Consider the following 13744-nt stretch of genomic DNA (forward strand, 5'->3'; position numbering starts at 1 on the left):
ACCGCCTGTGTCTAACCGAGGGACAGCTGGTCAGATTGCTCATGTTCAAGCGAGTTAGGGAGCAATCAATCAAAATGGGGCAGCTTGTTGAGTTGTTTAAACGGGGCCAGAATGCAACGCGTGTCTATTGTTGGTGCCATTAGGGATTTGTCAGGTACTGAAGATATGAAATGAGCCCCCAAAAGAAAACATCACCTTGAGGATGTCACAGAGCTGACAGAGCCGCTGAGGTCACGTGCAAAGATGATTTCACATAAAGCCTGAGTTGATGAGACGGGAGTAGTTACATTCTGAATCTGCTTTCTACTGACAGACGTTTAGAGCGTCGAAGAAAATGGTTGCTATACTTTCCCTTCCTCCCTTTTAGCTGCTGGCAAGTTGTAGAATGGACGTTTATAGATTTGCATCAATATTTGAGAGACTCTATTTTGAGCACAACCCATCAGTGCATACCAATGTGCTCTTCAGTAATTTCGAGTGCGAATCAGAATACAGAAAAATGTATTTGTCACTGTTGTTGTGAAATAGTTGTGCTGCAGTCTTTTTTCAAATCCCCCTCACCAAGGTTATTTTATTTAAAGCTGCTCAATGTAGAAATTTACCCCAAAATATATTTACAATAGCCTTTTTATTTGACTATTCATGACTCAAACATCTTCTAATTAGCAGAGCAACACCTTAGCTGCTGAATTAAGGAAGTATGCAGTTTCTTTTTTCGGCCATATGTGGCTATAGCGATTCAAAATTCAATTTCCTGCATTGGGCAGCTTTAAAAGGAAGAAGAAGAAGAAGAAGAAGAAGAAGAAGAAGAAGAAGAAGAAGAAGAAGAAGAAGAAGAAGAAGAAGAAGAAGAAGAATGGTAGCCATGGCAACTTGGATTCATATTGAGCAAAAAAAGATTAAAAGTTGCAAGAATCCATCAGGGAATAGACAATAAAAAAACAACCTAATACTAAAACTTCTAAAAACTAAACTAAAATGAAGCATGAAAACTAATAAAATACTCATAAAACCACACTGACTACTGATTAAAACTAAACCTAAAACAAACCTCAAAACAAAATGAAAACTAACTATAATGAAAATGTCAAACATATTAAAAATTCTGCCACACACTAAAATGACCAGAGAAGCAGATACGTAGGTTACACATTTTTTTTTAGTAGTTCAGAATAGTTTTATTTAAAACGTTCATATTTGTTGAAAGGCACTGTAAATGGTTTATCAAATACAGTGTTGAACAATGGAAGGTAATATATTTTTTGTTGACATTATTACTATGCTATATTATAGCCCCATATTTTCAATATACAGTGTAGGCTCCAGATGGACGTACAGTAACTGCAACAGGTCAGCTGCTAGGTGCTAATTCTAATTTATTACCATAATTTCAAGTGTATTCCCCATTTCTAGGATTTATTTGGACCTCTCATAAAGCACAGTGTCAATAAAACCCCAGATAACCACACTGCTTGTGTCGTATCTGCCTCGTGTGAGCGTTCCCAATGAAGCGCAATCTCAAGTGTGCACATGTCTCTTTGTACTGTCTCCACCGTCAAGCTTTTTCTCATTGTGGCCGCTCAGGGGATGCATTATGCATATACAGCACGTCTCTGGTGCTTACAGAAGGTCATCGTGTCAGCTGGACAGTTTAAATGTATGAAACAAAAACCTGCTATACACATAATAGTTGCAGCAGAAGCAACGCAGCTATTTGCCTACACAGCAGTGACATGATGGAGATGCACTCTGTCTCTTCGTCTCTGCTGGGCCCCCGAACTGTATGGTCACCCTGATCAATAGTCTCTGTTACACATGATATATTTCCCATGGCTGCGACTTGCTGCTTCGCTCCATCTGTCCCATCCGCCTGCCTGCGCTCCTCTCAGCTTCCCTGCGAGGGCTTTGAGGGATTTGAGCTGCTGTTACTGTTGAAACGCTCGCACAAATGACCGTATTATTTTAATTGGACATAACCTGGAAATGTATCAGTGGGATGAAAGATCAATAAGGTTAGAATGTGGCAATTGAGAAGTACAGTGAGAAAAATGTTGCTTTGATGGTTTGCCACAAAAATCCATGGATGTTTTCACACTGCAAACAGTACAAGAAATGACACTTTCCAACATATTGTTTACAAAAAAATCACAGCCACCATCCTGTTATTGTTGTTGGACTGTGGGATGCACAATTAGACTGACGCATCAATACATTTCATACTTTAAAGCTGACAAGAAACACCAGTTGAATTGAGTCTTAATGGAGATTTAGCCACAATTGAAGCAACATTTAACTTGTTTTAAAAAGGCACTGATTTGTGATTTGTGAGATTTTAGACAGACTCATATCTTAGGATTCATGCATGCTCATCTGTGCTTCAAACTTTCGAACTATGAATGTTGGAACTGTCAAAACAGCAACAGTCAGGTTTCCATCCACCCATTTTTTCCCCCCAAATTTTCAAGAAATGCAAAAATAAAACTGAATGGAAACGTTAGAAATCCGAAAAAGGGCCTGAAATTCACAAAAAAAATTTACGCTTTGAGGGGGCGAATTTTGAAGCGTATTGAAAGAAGGAAAATGCAAATTTTGGGTATGGAAAAAGATTTTGCAAATAAACGCTGACAAGACTGGATATACGTCAGGCGTTTTAACCGGATATTACGTCACACATACGTTTGTAGTCACAAAACAATGGCGTACGATAAAGTAAGGTACGTTTGGGGAGGTGACGAATATTAATTAAAGAAGCGAATATTAATGCAATTTTATAAGGAAAACAGCAAAGAATATGTCACGGCACCAGGAGTCATTTTGATGAGTTTTTCATGGATTTGTGTGCTTTTAAACATCTGCTCCCCACACACGGTTGATATTCCACATATTGCACACATTATTAGATTATGAAGCAGCCAACTAGGCGTCTATGTGTGAACAAAGTAAGCGGCACGGGCTGTTTAGTGTACAGTTCAGTGTAGAAATATGAAGGGTTTATTTTTTGTTTGTTTTTTTTACTGATGCATTATTAAAAAGGTTTTTACCATTCCCAAGTGTGTTCCGCAGATTAGAAACGTATGGAAAGTAATATTTGACTAGCAAATAAAAATTCATTAAAGCCTGCAATTACTTGGATCAAGATTGCATTCTATGTTTTGTAACCTTGTTGTATTATTTTCAACATAAATGATGTTTTTTTTTTTTTTTAATGTCATTTTTTTTTCTTTTATTTTTTGTGTCAGGCCTGTGCGCTAATAAGAAGCAGGAAGTACATCCTCCTCTACTCCGGGCCAAGCGAACGTCATGTGGACCAGATGCCTACTCTTCCTCTCAACCTTGTTTGCTCCCATTGCCATTGGTAAGAAAACACACAAGCTTTACTAGCGATCTCATTGGGGTACCAAAATGTGAACATTTTGGTCATATAATGAAACATATCATACAAGGTAAAATGCATCTAAGGTCATGCAATTTATGATGTGAAAGATTTCAACTACCAATATGTATGACTTCCTGCAAAACATAACACAATTTGTTGTGGGACAAATGGTCAACATCAAAATTGTTGGTATTTCAAAAGCATTTAAAGTGGAAATCAACCTTAAACATTTCTTGACAATAATATGTTATATGTGACCTAACTAGTCTAAACATAACATTCTGATTAATTTACATTTGTGGAAAAAGAGTTATGAAGTAAAATCCAGCCATTTTTATCCATTTCAGGGGGCGGCCATTTTGCCACTTGCTGTCGACTGAAGATGGCATCAATGGTGCTCAGGGCTCAGGTAACGACCAATTATAGCTCAGCTTCAGAAAACAGGTGAGCTGTGATTGGTTGCTGCCTGAGCCCCGAGCAACCGTGACGTCATCTTCAGTGGACAGCAAGTGACAAAATGGCCGCCCGTGGAGATGGATAAAAACGGCTGCATTTTTTGGTTTAACTCACATTCCACTAACTCAAAAGCAGAATGCCATATTTAGACCAGTGGGGCTGCATAGAACATATTGCAAAAAAAAAAAAAAGTTTGGGTTGAATTCCGCTTTAATCAATCATACAAACATCCAATTATTCATTCAAAATATAAATAAGATCTTACTATCATAAAAAATTTAGGAACAAAATCATATTCTTAACTAACATACAACCTGAAAAAGTTCCCTCCAAACATTTTCTATGCCGCTTGACCTGGAGCCCATTATCCATTTATCCACCCATTTTCGCAGGGGGTGCTGGAGCCTATCTCAGCTGGCTTTAAGTAGTAGGCGGGGTACACCCTGGACTGGTTGCCAGCAAATCGGAGGGCACACAGAGACGAACAACCATCCACACCTTGGGACAATTCGGAGCGCCCAATTATCTGCCATCCATGTCTTTGGAATGTGGGAAGAGACCGGAGTGCCCGGAGAAGACCCACGCGGGCACGGGGAGAACATGCAAACTCTACCCAGGAAGGCCAGAGCCTGGACTTGAACCCGAGTCCTCAGAACTGGGAGGCGGACGTGCTAACCACTCACCGGAGCCCATTATATTTTTATTATATTTCTCCTCTTTGTCGCATCCTTCCAGTGGTGCTCCGTAAACTGAAGTCAGCAAATCTCAGACAAATTTGAGATATGCGTGACATCACACAAGACAAGAGTTTGAATGTGTGTGATGTTAGGGGCATTTCACTTCCCTCTGCAATAATGGATACATTTTTGCAAAACAGACTTAAATGTATTTTTGCTGCAGGATCGCTCATGTTTTTGCCATTTTTCATAACAATGAGGATGCTTGTCTTTTTTTTTTTGCTTCAGTTATTGCCTGCACACACAAGCAAGAGCACAGATGCCCCACTCGTTTGTCTGTGAATTTCCCCCTGTTGCTGCTGCACTTTGAAGTCTGCTAGAGGGAGCTCTGGCCCTCTTGGACTTAATCCCATTAATGGCTTCTGTCAATCACCCCGTTGTGAGGAAAAGCTGCTGCGGATGTGCTCGCAGCCTCACACACATGCGCAGGTCTCGAGCGTGTGCACCTTCACTTGCATACTGACAGCGCAGAGGTGGGATGTGAAATGTGGTTTCCAACCAGGCTGCCTTTAAAAAACACTCAGGCATGCAAGGTTTTTCGCTTTTACGCCACATGATGAGTTTCAGTCAAAGGTATTTGCATCGACGTCTAAAGAATAAGTCGACATATGCAAATGGCGCTGTTGATACTTAGGCAGGATTAGTTGAAACAAAGAGACCGTTTAGCTCGAGGACACACGGCAGCTTCTCCACAGAGGCATGGCTTGTCATTATGGGGAACATTCTTCTTCGATATTACCCATGTAGATCACTGCAGCGGTTCTACTGGAGCGTGACTACTTCTGTAATAATACACAGGAGCGTCACAAACTGGAGTAACTGGTGGTCTCCAAGATCCATCAAGCCGCCCACACAATGCCATCCATCCATTTTATGCCACTTATCCTGTTCAGGGTCATGTGGAGATGTCGCCGCTTGCAGATGACACCCTGAATTGGTTGCCAGTCGACCACAGGACACTCACAATCACAACTACGCTCGTTGAGAGAGAATCGATCCGACTCTGACTGCATGAAATTCAGCCGTCGATAGCTTACAAAGCAATGCATTCTTCCTGAAAAAAAGAAAAGAAAACACTCATTCACCAAAAATCTTCACCTCCATTTTGAGACGAATGCAATCTGCATCTGTGCACACTACTAATGTAATGATTTGATTCTCTATTCATCTCTAATAATGCTCTACTGTTGTGTATTGTTTCGACAGTCGTACAAGATTTGGATCTGCGGTGCAAAAGATTATGAACACAATATTTTTTTTTTAGCAATGCATTAATTTAATTCATTATGTGACACAAATCATTGTTTCAATCGAGCTCTACAATAAAATCCAAAGGTCATAATATTTAGCTGTAAAGACAAAATATTTGACGCAAGTCTTCTATTAGAACTCGTTCACTGTGAGGGTATTGTCCGAGTTCATCATAAAGACTAAAATTAGGATTATAAATTTTGTTAAAATACAGTAACGGAGTAGATGTTCATCAAAACAATGAAAAACAGATTTTATTCCTAAAAAGTACATTTCTTATTGTAATCCACGATAACATTGTGCACATTTTGAACAGTAAGACCCTGTCTAAACATTGGGGGGGAAATACAATGATTGAATTACAAAACATTTATTGGACACAGGTTGAAAAAAAAAGAAAAAAAAGAAAAAGAAATCAATATAATATTAAAAATGGATAGTGAAATATTAAAGGCCCAGTCTGTCGGTTTCACTTAGGAAAATGCACTTTTTTAAATACAGGATTTAAACAAACAAACAACTTCTCAATTTACAGGTTCTTGGCTTCTCTTAATGTCTGGTGGTGATTTTGTCCGTGACGTCACTCCAGCGGCAATTTGAAAGCACGCACGGATTTTTTTTTTCACTCACTCATTCACACATGTAAGCTTCTGCGAGTGAGTGAGTGAGTGAGTGAGTGAGTGAGTGAGTGAGTGAGTTGGCTGAGTGAGTGAGTGAGTGAGTGAGTGAGTGAGTGAGTGAGTGAGTGAGTGAGTGAGTGAGTGAGTGAGTGAGTGAAAAAAATAATAATCGTGCGTCAAAATCCGCGGAAGCGACGTCACGCAGCCGACAAATTCGTCCGGCCCCGTTTGCGACACACCACCGCTCTGTGATTGGTTGGATGGGTTTAAACACTGTCTTTCCACAGAAACATCCCGCTGTTTACAAAACAAACCCAAAATGGGCAAAATGCAGGCTGGGGGGTGGTTAGGACAAAATCACCACAAGACATGAAGAGAAGCCCAGATCTGTAAATTGAGAAGTTGTTTGTTTAAATCCTGTATTTAAAATGTGCATTTTCCTGAGTGAAACCAGCAGACTGGGCCTTTAAATGCAGATGTATTGTAATTTAAAGTTAAATACAAATGAACTGTAATTACAAATATACTATACTGTGCATGAAAAAGTAAAAAAAAAAAAAAATGTGGATTACAAAATATATATTTTGTTTTCTACATCCCACCAGCGGCAGTCTGTGTACCACGAATGGTAGTCGTACTACACTTGGAGAATCACAGTCCTATAGTTGGAACCAAACTAACAGTAATTCTCAGCAATGCATGTGGGATAGGGACCGATCATTGGAGAATTGAGAAAAAACACAAATGAAAAATCACACACCCTCCCTAAATTGTTCATAATTGCTGATATTAATGCTTCATAGTTACATAACCCCTAATTTTGTATAAAGTATGATCTAAAACTTTTTAATAGGGAAATTCAATACCACTATTTTTTTTCTTTTTTTTTTTTTTTTTTTTTAGACGGACACCAGTAACAGTAACCATCTTACTGCCAAGGAGTCAATGTCAGATTTTTTTTTTTTTTTTTTGTCTTAAGTACCGATGGCTTTTATCGACAGCCTCCAAGAGCACCTGATATTTGCAATTTAACATTTACTTTAAAATCAGTACTGGCTCGGTACCAACACCTGATTTCAGTACTCGACCATCCCTACAGTTTAATGTAATTTCCAAGTCATCTTGAAATCTTACCATTAAAAATAAATGACTTGCTGATGATTTGATTTAAAAAAAAAAAAAAAAAAAGCATCAAAAGTGTGCATGACTGTGCAAGACTCTCTTATAATTTAGTCTATGTTCCAAAAAAAAAAAAAAAAAAAAAAGTGAAAAAGAAAAAAAAAATGAAATTAGCAAAATAGTAAATTTTGGGGTATTACTATAATGCCAAAATCAATAAATCTGTTTTCCATCTGTAGTCACATTTGTTATACTGCCACCCTAAGACCTCCTTCAACAAAAGGTCATGATTGTCTGAACACCACCAACAGGTTTATTTGTGCAAATGTAACACTGAAGGCTGTCTAACTTCAACAAACAACTTCACGCAAGTTAAACCTTGACCTTCCTGTCCACGTAAGTGTTTTAACAATAGCTGTGTCACGTCATAAATCAACGTTTTGTTTTCTAAAGTGAGTTAAAACAGTCCAGGGGGGCACATTAGCGCAGTGGGAGAGTTGTGTGCCATTTTTGGCCAATGCCAAGGACTTTTATGTGTGATATGCTAAATAAGCACGAGCATGGAGACTACATCAATAGTGTAAATGTGGGACTGATTTAAAATAAATTGTAATGCCCACAAAGGGTCACTTCTGTGACCTCTGAATGTCACACTGGGTGTTTTTCGGGGGTGGCTGATTTATGTGATTGGAGTCGTTTTTTGACAATGTAAGGAAAATCTGCTGCACTTTTCCTGCCTCAACCGAGGCAACGTTTCAGTCACTTGGGACCACTGAAGAGAAAAGTCTCGCCTCGATAAAAGTGCACATGCAGGGAATGTGGGGATGGTTTTTCTATAATATGTTGAATCTCAGCTCCAAAATATTCTTTTATAACTTTTTATAGCTGTATAGATTGCAGCACACATAAATTGTCTGGTCCCGGACAGAGGAACACACAAGCTCTTGTTAGATGGTTCACCTCACTGCTGTTTTTTTCATTCGTTGACAATAAAATGAAACTAGAACTCGAAAATGCGATTCCATCAAAAATTGAGTGAGAAAACCATGATGCTGTCTCTGAGGTAGAATGGCAAAGAAAGAAAATAATATAAGTCTGTCACAGCATATCAAAGCCAAGCTCAGATACAATGCAAAATACTGTATGTCTCCTAAAATATATGAGAAGAAAATAGGAGCAGAGAAATATGATTTGATTCTTAGCCAGTGCTTAGATCTTTGAGGGATAAATAGAACATTCTTGAACATTGCAGTGGAATCCCAGAATGCTTTTGAATTTGATGACCTTACATTTGACAGTTCAGCCAAAATGTGTTAATGTAATTGCTGCTCTGTCGAGCCTGCTAGTACACTAAATACACGTTCGTATGTATTCATTTACCATTTCGTCCTGAATCCATTCAATGGGTTGCTTTTGCTGAAAAACAGGTCATAGTTCAAAAAAAGAAAAAAGAAAAATACAACTCTATCACAATAGTGAATGGTAAATGGAGTGGAGTTAAATAGTGCTTCATGTACACCATATGTTGTCACCAAGCCTCGTATACACTTTTCTAAAATCGGATTGCACATAGTCATTTGTATGCGGCCGACGTGCTAATACAGCCGCGTCAAGCTACGGAAAGGTTTCAATTTTCGTTTAAAATAACTTAATTCACCTTCCAGGATCCTTCGCCGTGCACTGGCCAACAACAGAAGCCAGTTTTTTTGTTTTTTGTTTTTCCCGGTTTTGTTAAAAGTATCAAATCCTTGTGTCATGTCTGTTGTAGCAACTAGCTAGCACTAAGCTAACCCCTGTGAGGGCTCGTCTATCTGGTATGTTCGTGCTAGGATGTCATCAATGGCCAACAGCGAAGTACTAACGAAAGTGTTGATACACGGCCTAGATGGGATTTGTCGACTGACTGCTTAACAGTTATATGAGCATATGATGCTCATTAGCCGGCTAGACATTGTCGAAAGTACATGCTAATACTTCCTGATGTCGCCATTCGTTTTTAATGGCCAATTTGCGTATCACTTTGATTCACCACCAATTCTTCTGCTCTGTATTCATTATAAAACATGTGGGAGAGAAGTGCAAAACATTCCCTCTCCCTCTATTGTGGAGTTGCCACTGAGAACAACATCAAAGTGATTGCTTAACTCTCCCTGCAGTCTCACACTAACGCCCGCTTTATCCTTTAAAATATCTTCTGCAGTGTTTGCATCCGTTGCTCAAACATGAACAAAAGCCAAAACACTTGGCAGTTCAAGCGCGGGAATCGCCTTATAAGTCTATCTCCTCCTCTCCCTCACCTTCGCCTTCTCCTTTCCATCTCTTCACCTCATCTGCCACTCTCTTGTTCTTGGCCCAAATGTAAAAATCGATATCCTTTTGTTTCAGTCCCCCGAGGCGACGAGAGCGTCCAAATAAGATTGTCTGTGCCGTCTGCGGCTGCCAAGTTTGTGTCACCACTTACACCGGCGCAGACACATTAACATGCACTCGCACCTTGGCGCATGTGTGCTCAGACTCATGGCTACATATTAGCCAAGAGCAGTCTGTATGACTGACACAAATATGCAATAAAAGTGATTTTTTTTTAGAGGCGTCTTAAACACTGAGATAGTTTTATAGGTGAGTCTTCAAATAAAAAAAATTAACAAAAGATGAGACGGTACATGTCCAATAGTACGACAGCATATTAGGGCCACGTATAAAGCGTGCTTAGCACACGACATCTAGCTTAGCCTAGCAGAGTACAAGTCACCCGGATGTTTACCGTTCACTCCGACTCGCCGGCGGCTGGATCTACCGGTTTCATCCGGCTTTCGGTTGGAAACAAATCTTTGGCGTATCCTCCGTGGCTTAACTGCTTTTGAAGAAGTACTTCTTTTCTGTAAGGCGTAATTCCGCCTTTGATGTCCGCCGTGGGATAATTCCTTGTGACTCTCTTTGTTGTCATTCATGTCATGTCATTCAATGTGTATTTTATGTAGACGATACGTTACGATCACGTGACCAAAATGCCCGATACAGTACTTAACGCAAAAATATTCATAAAATGTGCTATAAAATCATAATCGCTCAACAGAAATTGGCATTTTTCTCAGGGAAGATTTCAAATTAACCATTTCACAGAATAGCTGGTTAGTTTTTCATAAGTCTTGTTCGCACTTTGAAGCGTTGGGTACTGCTAGCGACAAAGATGCCTCGCTTTGCGAAGGTCCACACCCTGAGGATCAAGCATTTAAGTTAATTTGTTAAAATGCATATTTACTTGTACATGTTTCCAGAATTCTTATTTACACGATCATACATTTTGATATTTTTTTTTGTACAAGGAGCTAGTTTGTTGTGTCGAATCTGCTGCTGTCCGTTATTCACTTACGTTTACCTAAAGTATGCTAGCTTCTGATTGGTTAGTGTTAATCAGCTGATAGGGGATCAGGAAGTGTTGTCGCTCTAGCTTAAAGTTTACTTTAAATTAAGAATGAATGCCTTTCCATCCTGCCTTTTCATTTTATAAACAATGTCCCATTAATCAACAAATCCTCACATTAAACTATAGCTACGCTACGTGTATTTGTCGTAAGTTTCTGAGTTTTTTATCGCAAAAAGTGGCAAATTTGTGAGGTTTTGTCTCGAAATATCACCCCACCTCCCTCTGAAAACAAACAAACAAACAAACAAACAAACAAATAAACATATATGTGACCCTAATACGCAATCATAAAATAGACAGTGTTTACTGCTTTGCGATTATTATGTGTTTGAGGTGTTTGTGTCATAATGTGGCCTTTATACCCCGTGGAGATCCTGCAAGGCAACGTTGGTACATATCTAAGGCAAAGTCAGTCTAGACTACAGCATCACAATACGATGTATTGATCCCGGCATGCTGCAATTAACCTCTCTTCAAAACGGACATTCATGCTCACTAAGACATGGTAAAAGCCATTCAAGGAAATGCATTAATGCAGTAATGACCCACTGGCCCACTATGCCGCTATACCACCAAGACACACATCTTTTCAGAAGCTGTGCTGAAGGTTGAATGATAGCCTGTGGGGCTTTATGCATGTGTGTGCGTGTCAGCATGGACGTGTTCATTAGAGAGGACCTTTTCAGTAAATGTCATTTATATATCAGTCTTATCTCTGAGCAGTCTTATGCCATTATCAATGCAGAGCCCTCCAGAGCTACGTTGATATTGCGCAATGCAAGCCTTGAATTTATGTCTCGACATGTCATCATTTGTGTATTTGTGTGTGCGTGTGCATGTGTGTGTGTGTGGTGAAGGGCAACATTAACTAGAGTCCGGGCAGCGTGTCATTGAGCTCATTCAGATTCTTCGCTGCATCTGTGTAACCCTGATGCTCGTCCAACCAATGGCAGAGGCAGGGATGACAAGGTTGCCATGGTTACTAGAAAAGGGAACGCAAGAAAGTTGCTGCCGAACCTCACTCTCAGGGACGTTGACTTTTCGTTTCTTATTATTTTTATTTTTGCAGGTTTTAGAGTATTAATTGCTTTGTAGAAGTCTTCAAAATGCTACAACGACAACAAAACAGATGTTCCGCAACAACACCAGAGTGCTATCCACTTATCGGCCAGAACATGCATCCTAAAAATAAGGGCTGACTGGTGTAAATGGCCACAATGCATCACAGTGAACATCTGGATTTTATCATGTATTAAATCTGCTGGTGGATGATAGCGAAACTCCAAACTAATTCAAAGTGTTGCTAAATCGAGGTCTCTTGATGTACACTTGCAGTATAGGCAAGGCAAGCTAAATTTATTTCACATTTCATGCACAAGGCAACTCAGTGTGCTTCACACAACCATGTGTTTTATGTGGTTGTTTTTATGTTTTTGGGATGTCTGCATTCAGTTTCATCACAAAAGCATAAAAATGTAACAACAAAAAAACGACAAAAATGGACGTGTGTTTTTCACGTAGCAGTGATTATTAAAATTACTAAAATAATGTATATCAACAACATTTAAATGCATTTAGAGACCAGATTTAAAGACATTTAAAAGCTAAGGAAACAATTTTAAAAAATGGCTTTCTCAAATTACTAAAACTGTAAAGTGAAACTGATTTAAAACATTTTTATAAGATTTTAATCAAAAGGAATGTAAACATAATTGTTTACCTTTATTAAACACATCCATACTTGGGTCTTCATTCATTTCTGTTGACAACTTATTCCATTTGTGTGCAGCACAATGACAAAATGCTGCTTCACCATGTTTGCTTGCTTGCCCAAAATGTAAATTTGTTGGTGTTTGCCGAACGGAGATCTGCGATTTGCAAACATCACATGAGAGTGAGCATTTTTCTTTTCTTAAAGGCAAACTTTCTGATACATCTGCAGGCATGGTTGATTAGTGTATTTATCACCACGCAGGGATGCATATTTCAAATGGAATGGCACAGCTAGTCCTGGCTCTTTGGTAACGTGGATAATACCTCAGCAACAGCCTCATCTATCAAGGGATGATAGCAGGTGCTCACAGGGATCTTTACACTCTACGGATAGCGAATAACAACATCCAAGTTATTCCACAACAACCAAAATCCCCCGTGGAACATTCGGGCACACATCATCAGTTTCGGGCTCGAGATATTTGCCACATCATTAAACTGTTGTAAAAGTATTACTATAGGTTAAGTTGTGGGAGGTGAAAAGGAGTCAGCATCACTTTTTTTTTTTTTTTTTAATAACGTTTGAACAACATCGTTGTGAAAGAAAGTAACAGTACAGAGTAAAATCTGTAGAGTAAATTTGACTCTATTTAGAATAAATTTTAGATATAGACCGATACATGTTTTTCAGGGCCGATACTGATGCTGATTATTAGTAGTACATGGCGCAGATAGCCGATATTTGGGGCCGATATTAATTTAAAAAAAAGTAAAATATTGGCATCAAAATTTTGAAAATAAATTAAAAAATACAAACTCCAGCTCTTAAATTAAAATAATAATAATAATCATAATAATAAGAAGAATATGTTTCTTGAAAAAACTATTGCAGTTTAAAAAAAAAAATCTTAGTCAATAGACATCTTTGTTTCAAAATTCTAAAAAAAAAGTTCAGGATCTCCCAGGGGCAGTAGCATGTTTTCAAAAGTTAAATAAAAACTTAAGAAATGTAAAAATATCTGAAGTACTGTATTAATATTTTACT

The 13744-nt window shown here is 38.7% G+C and overlaps 1 protein-coding gene across 14 annotated transcripts in view; it reads left to right on the plus strand.

The window, feature by feature from the left end:
- adgrl3.1 (adhesion G protein-coupled receptor L3.1) overlaps window positions 1-13744 on the plus strand; it is a 191157-nt gene that overhangs the window by 51464 nt on the left and 125949 nt on the right. For all 14 annotated transcript variants that reach the window (XM_077523786.1, XM_077523789.1, XM_077523790.1 and 11 more), the window contains exon 3: window positions 3240-3355. In XM_077523786.1, the coding sequence (XP_077379912.1) occupies window positions 3301-3355 (55 nt within the window). In that variant the 5' untranslated portion in view covers window positions 3240-3300. The remainder of the gene's footprint in view (window positions 1-3239; window positions 3356-13744) is intronic.

The sequence above is a fragment of the Festucalex cinctus genome, chromosome 6, assembly GCF_051991245.1.
Source record: "Festucalex cinctus isolate MCC-2025b chromosome 6, RoL_Fcin_1.0, whole genome shotgun sequence".
Taxonomy (NCBI): Eukaryota; Metazoa; Chordata; class Actinopteri; order Syngnathiformes; family Syngnathidae; genus Festucalex; species Festucalex cinctus.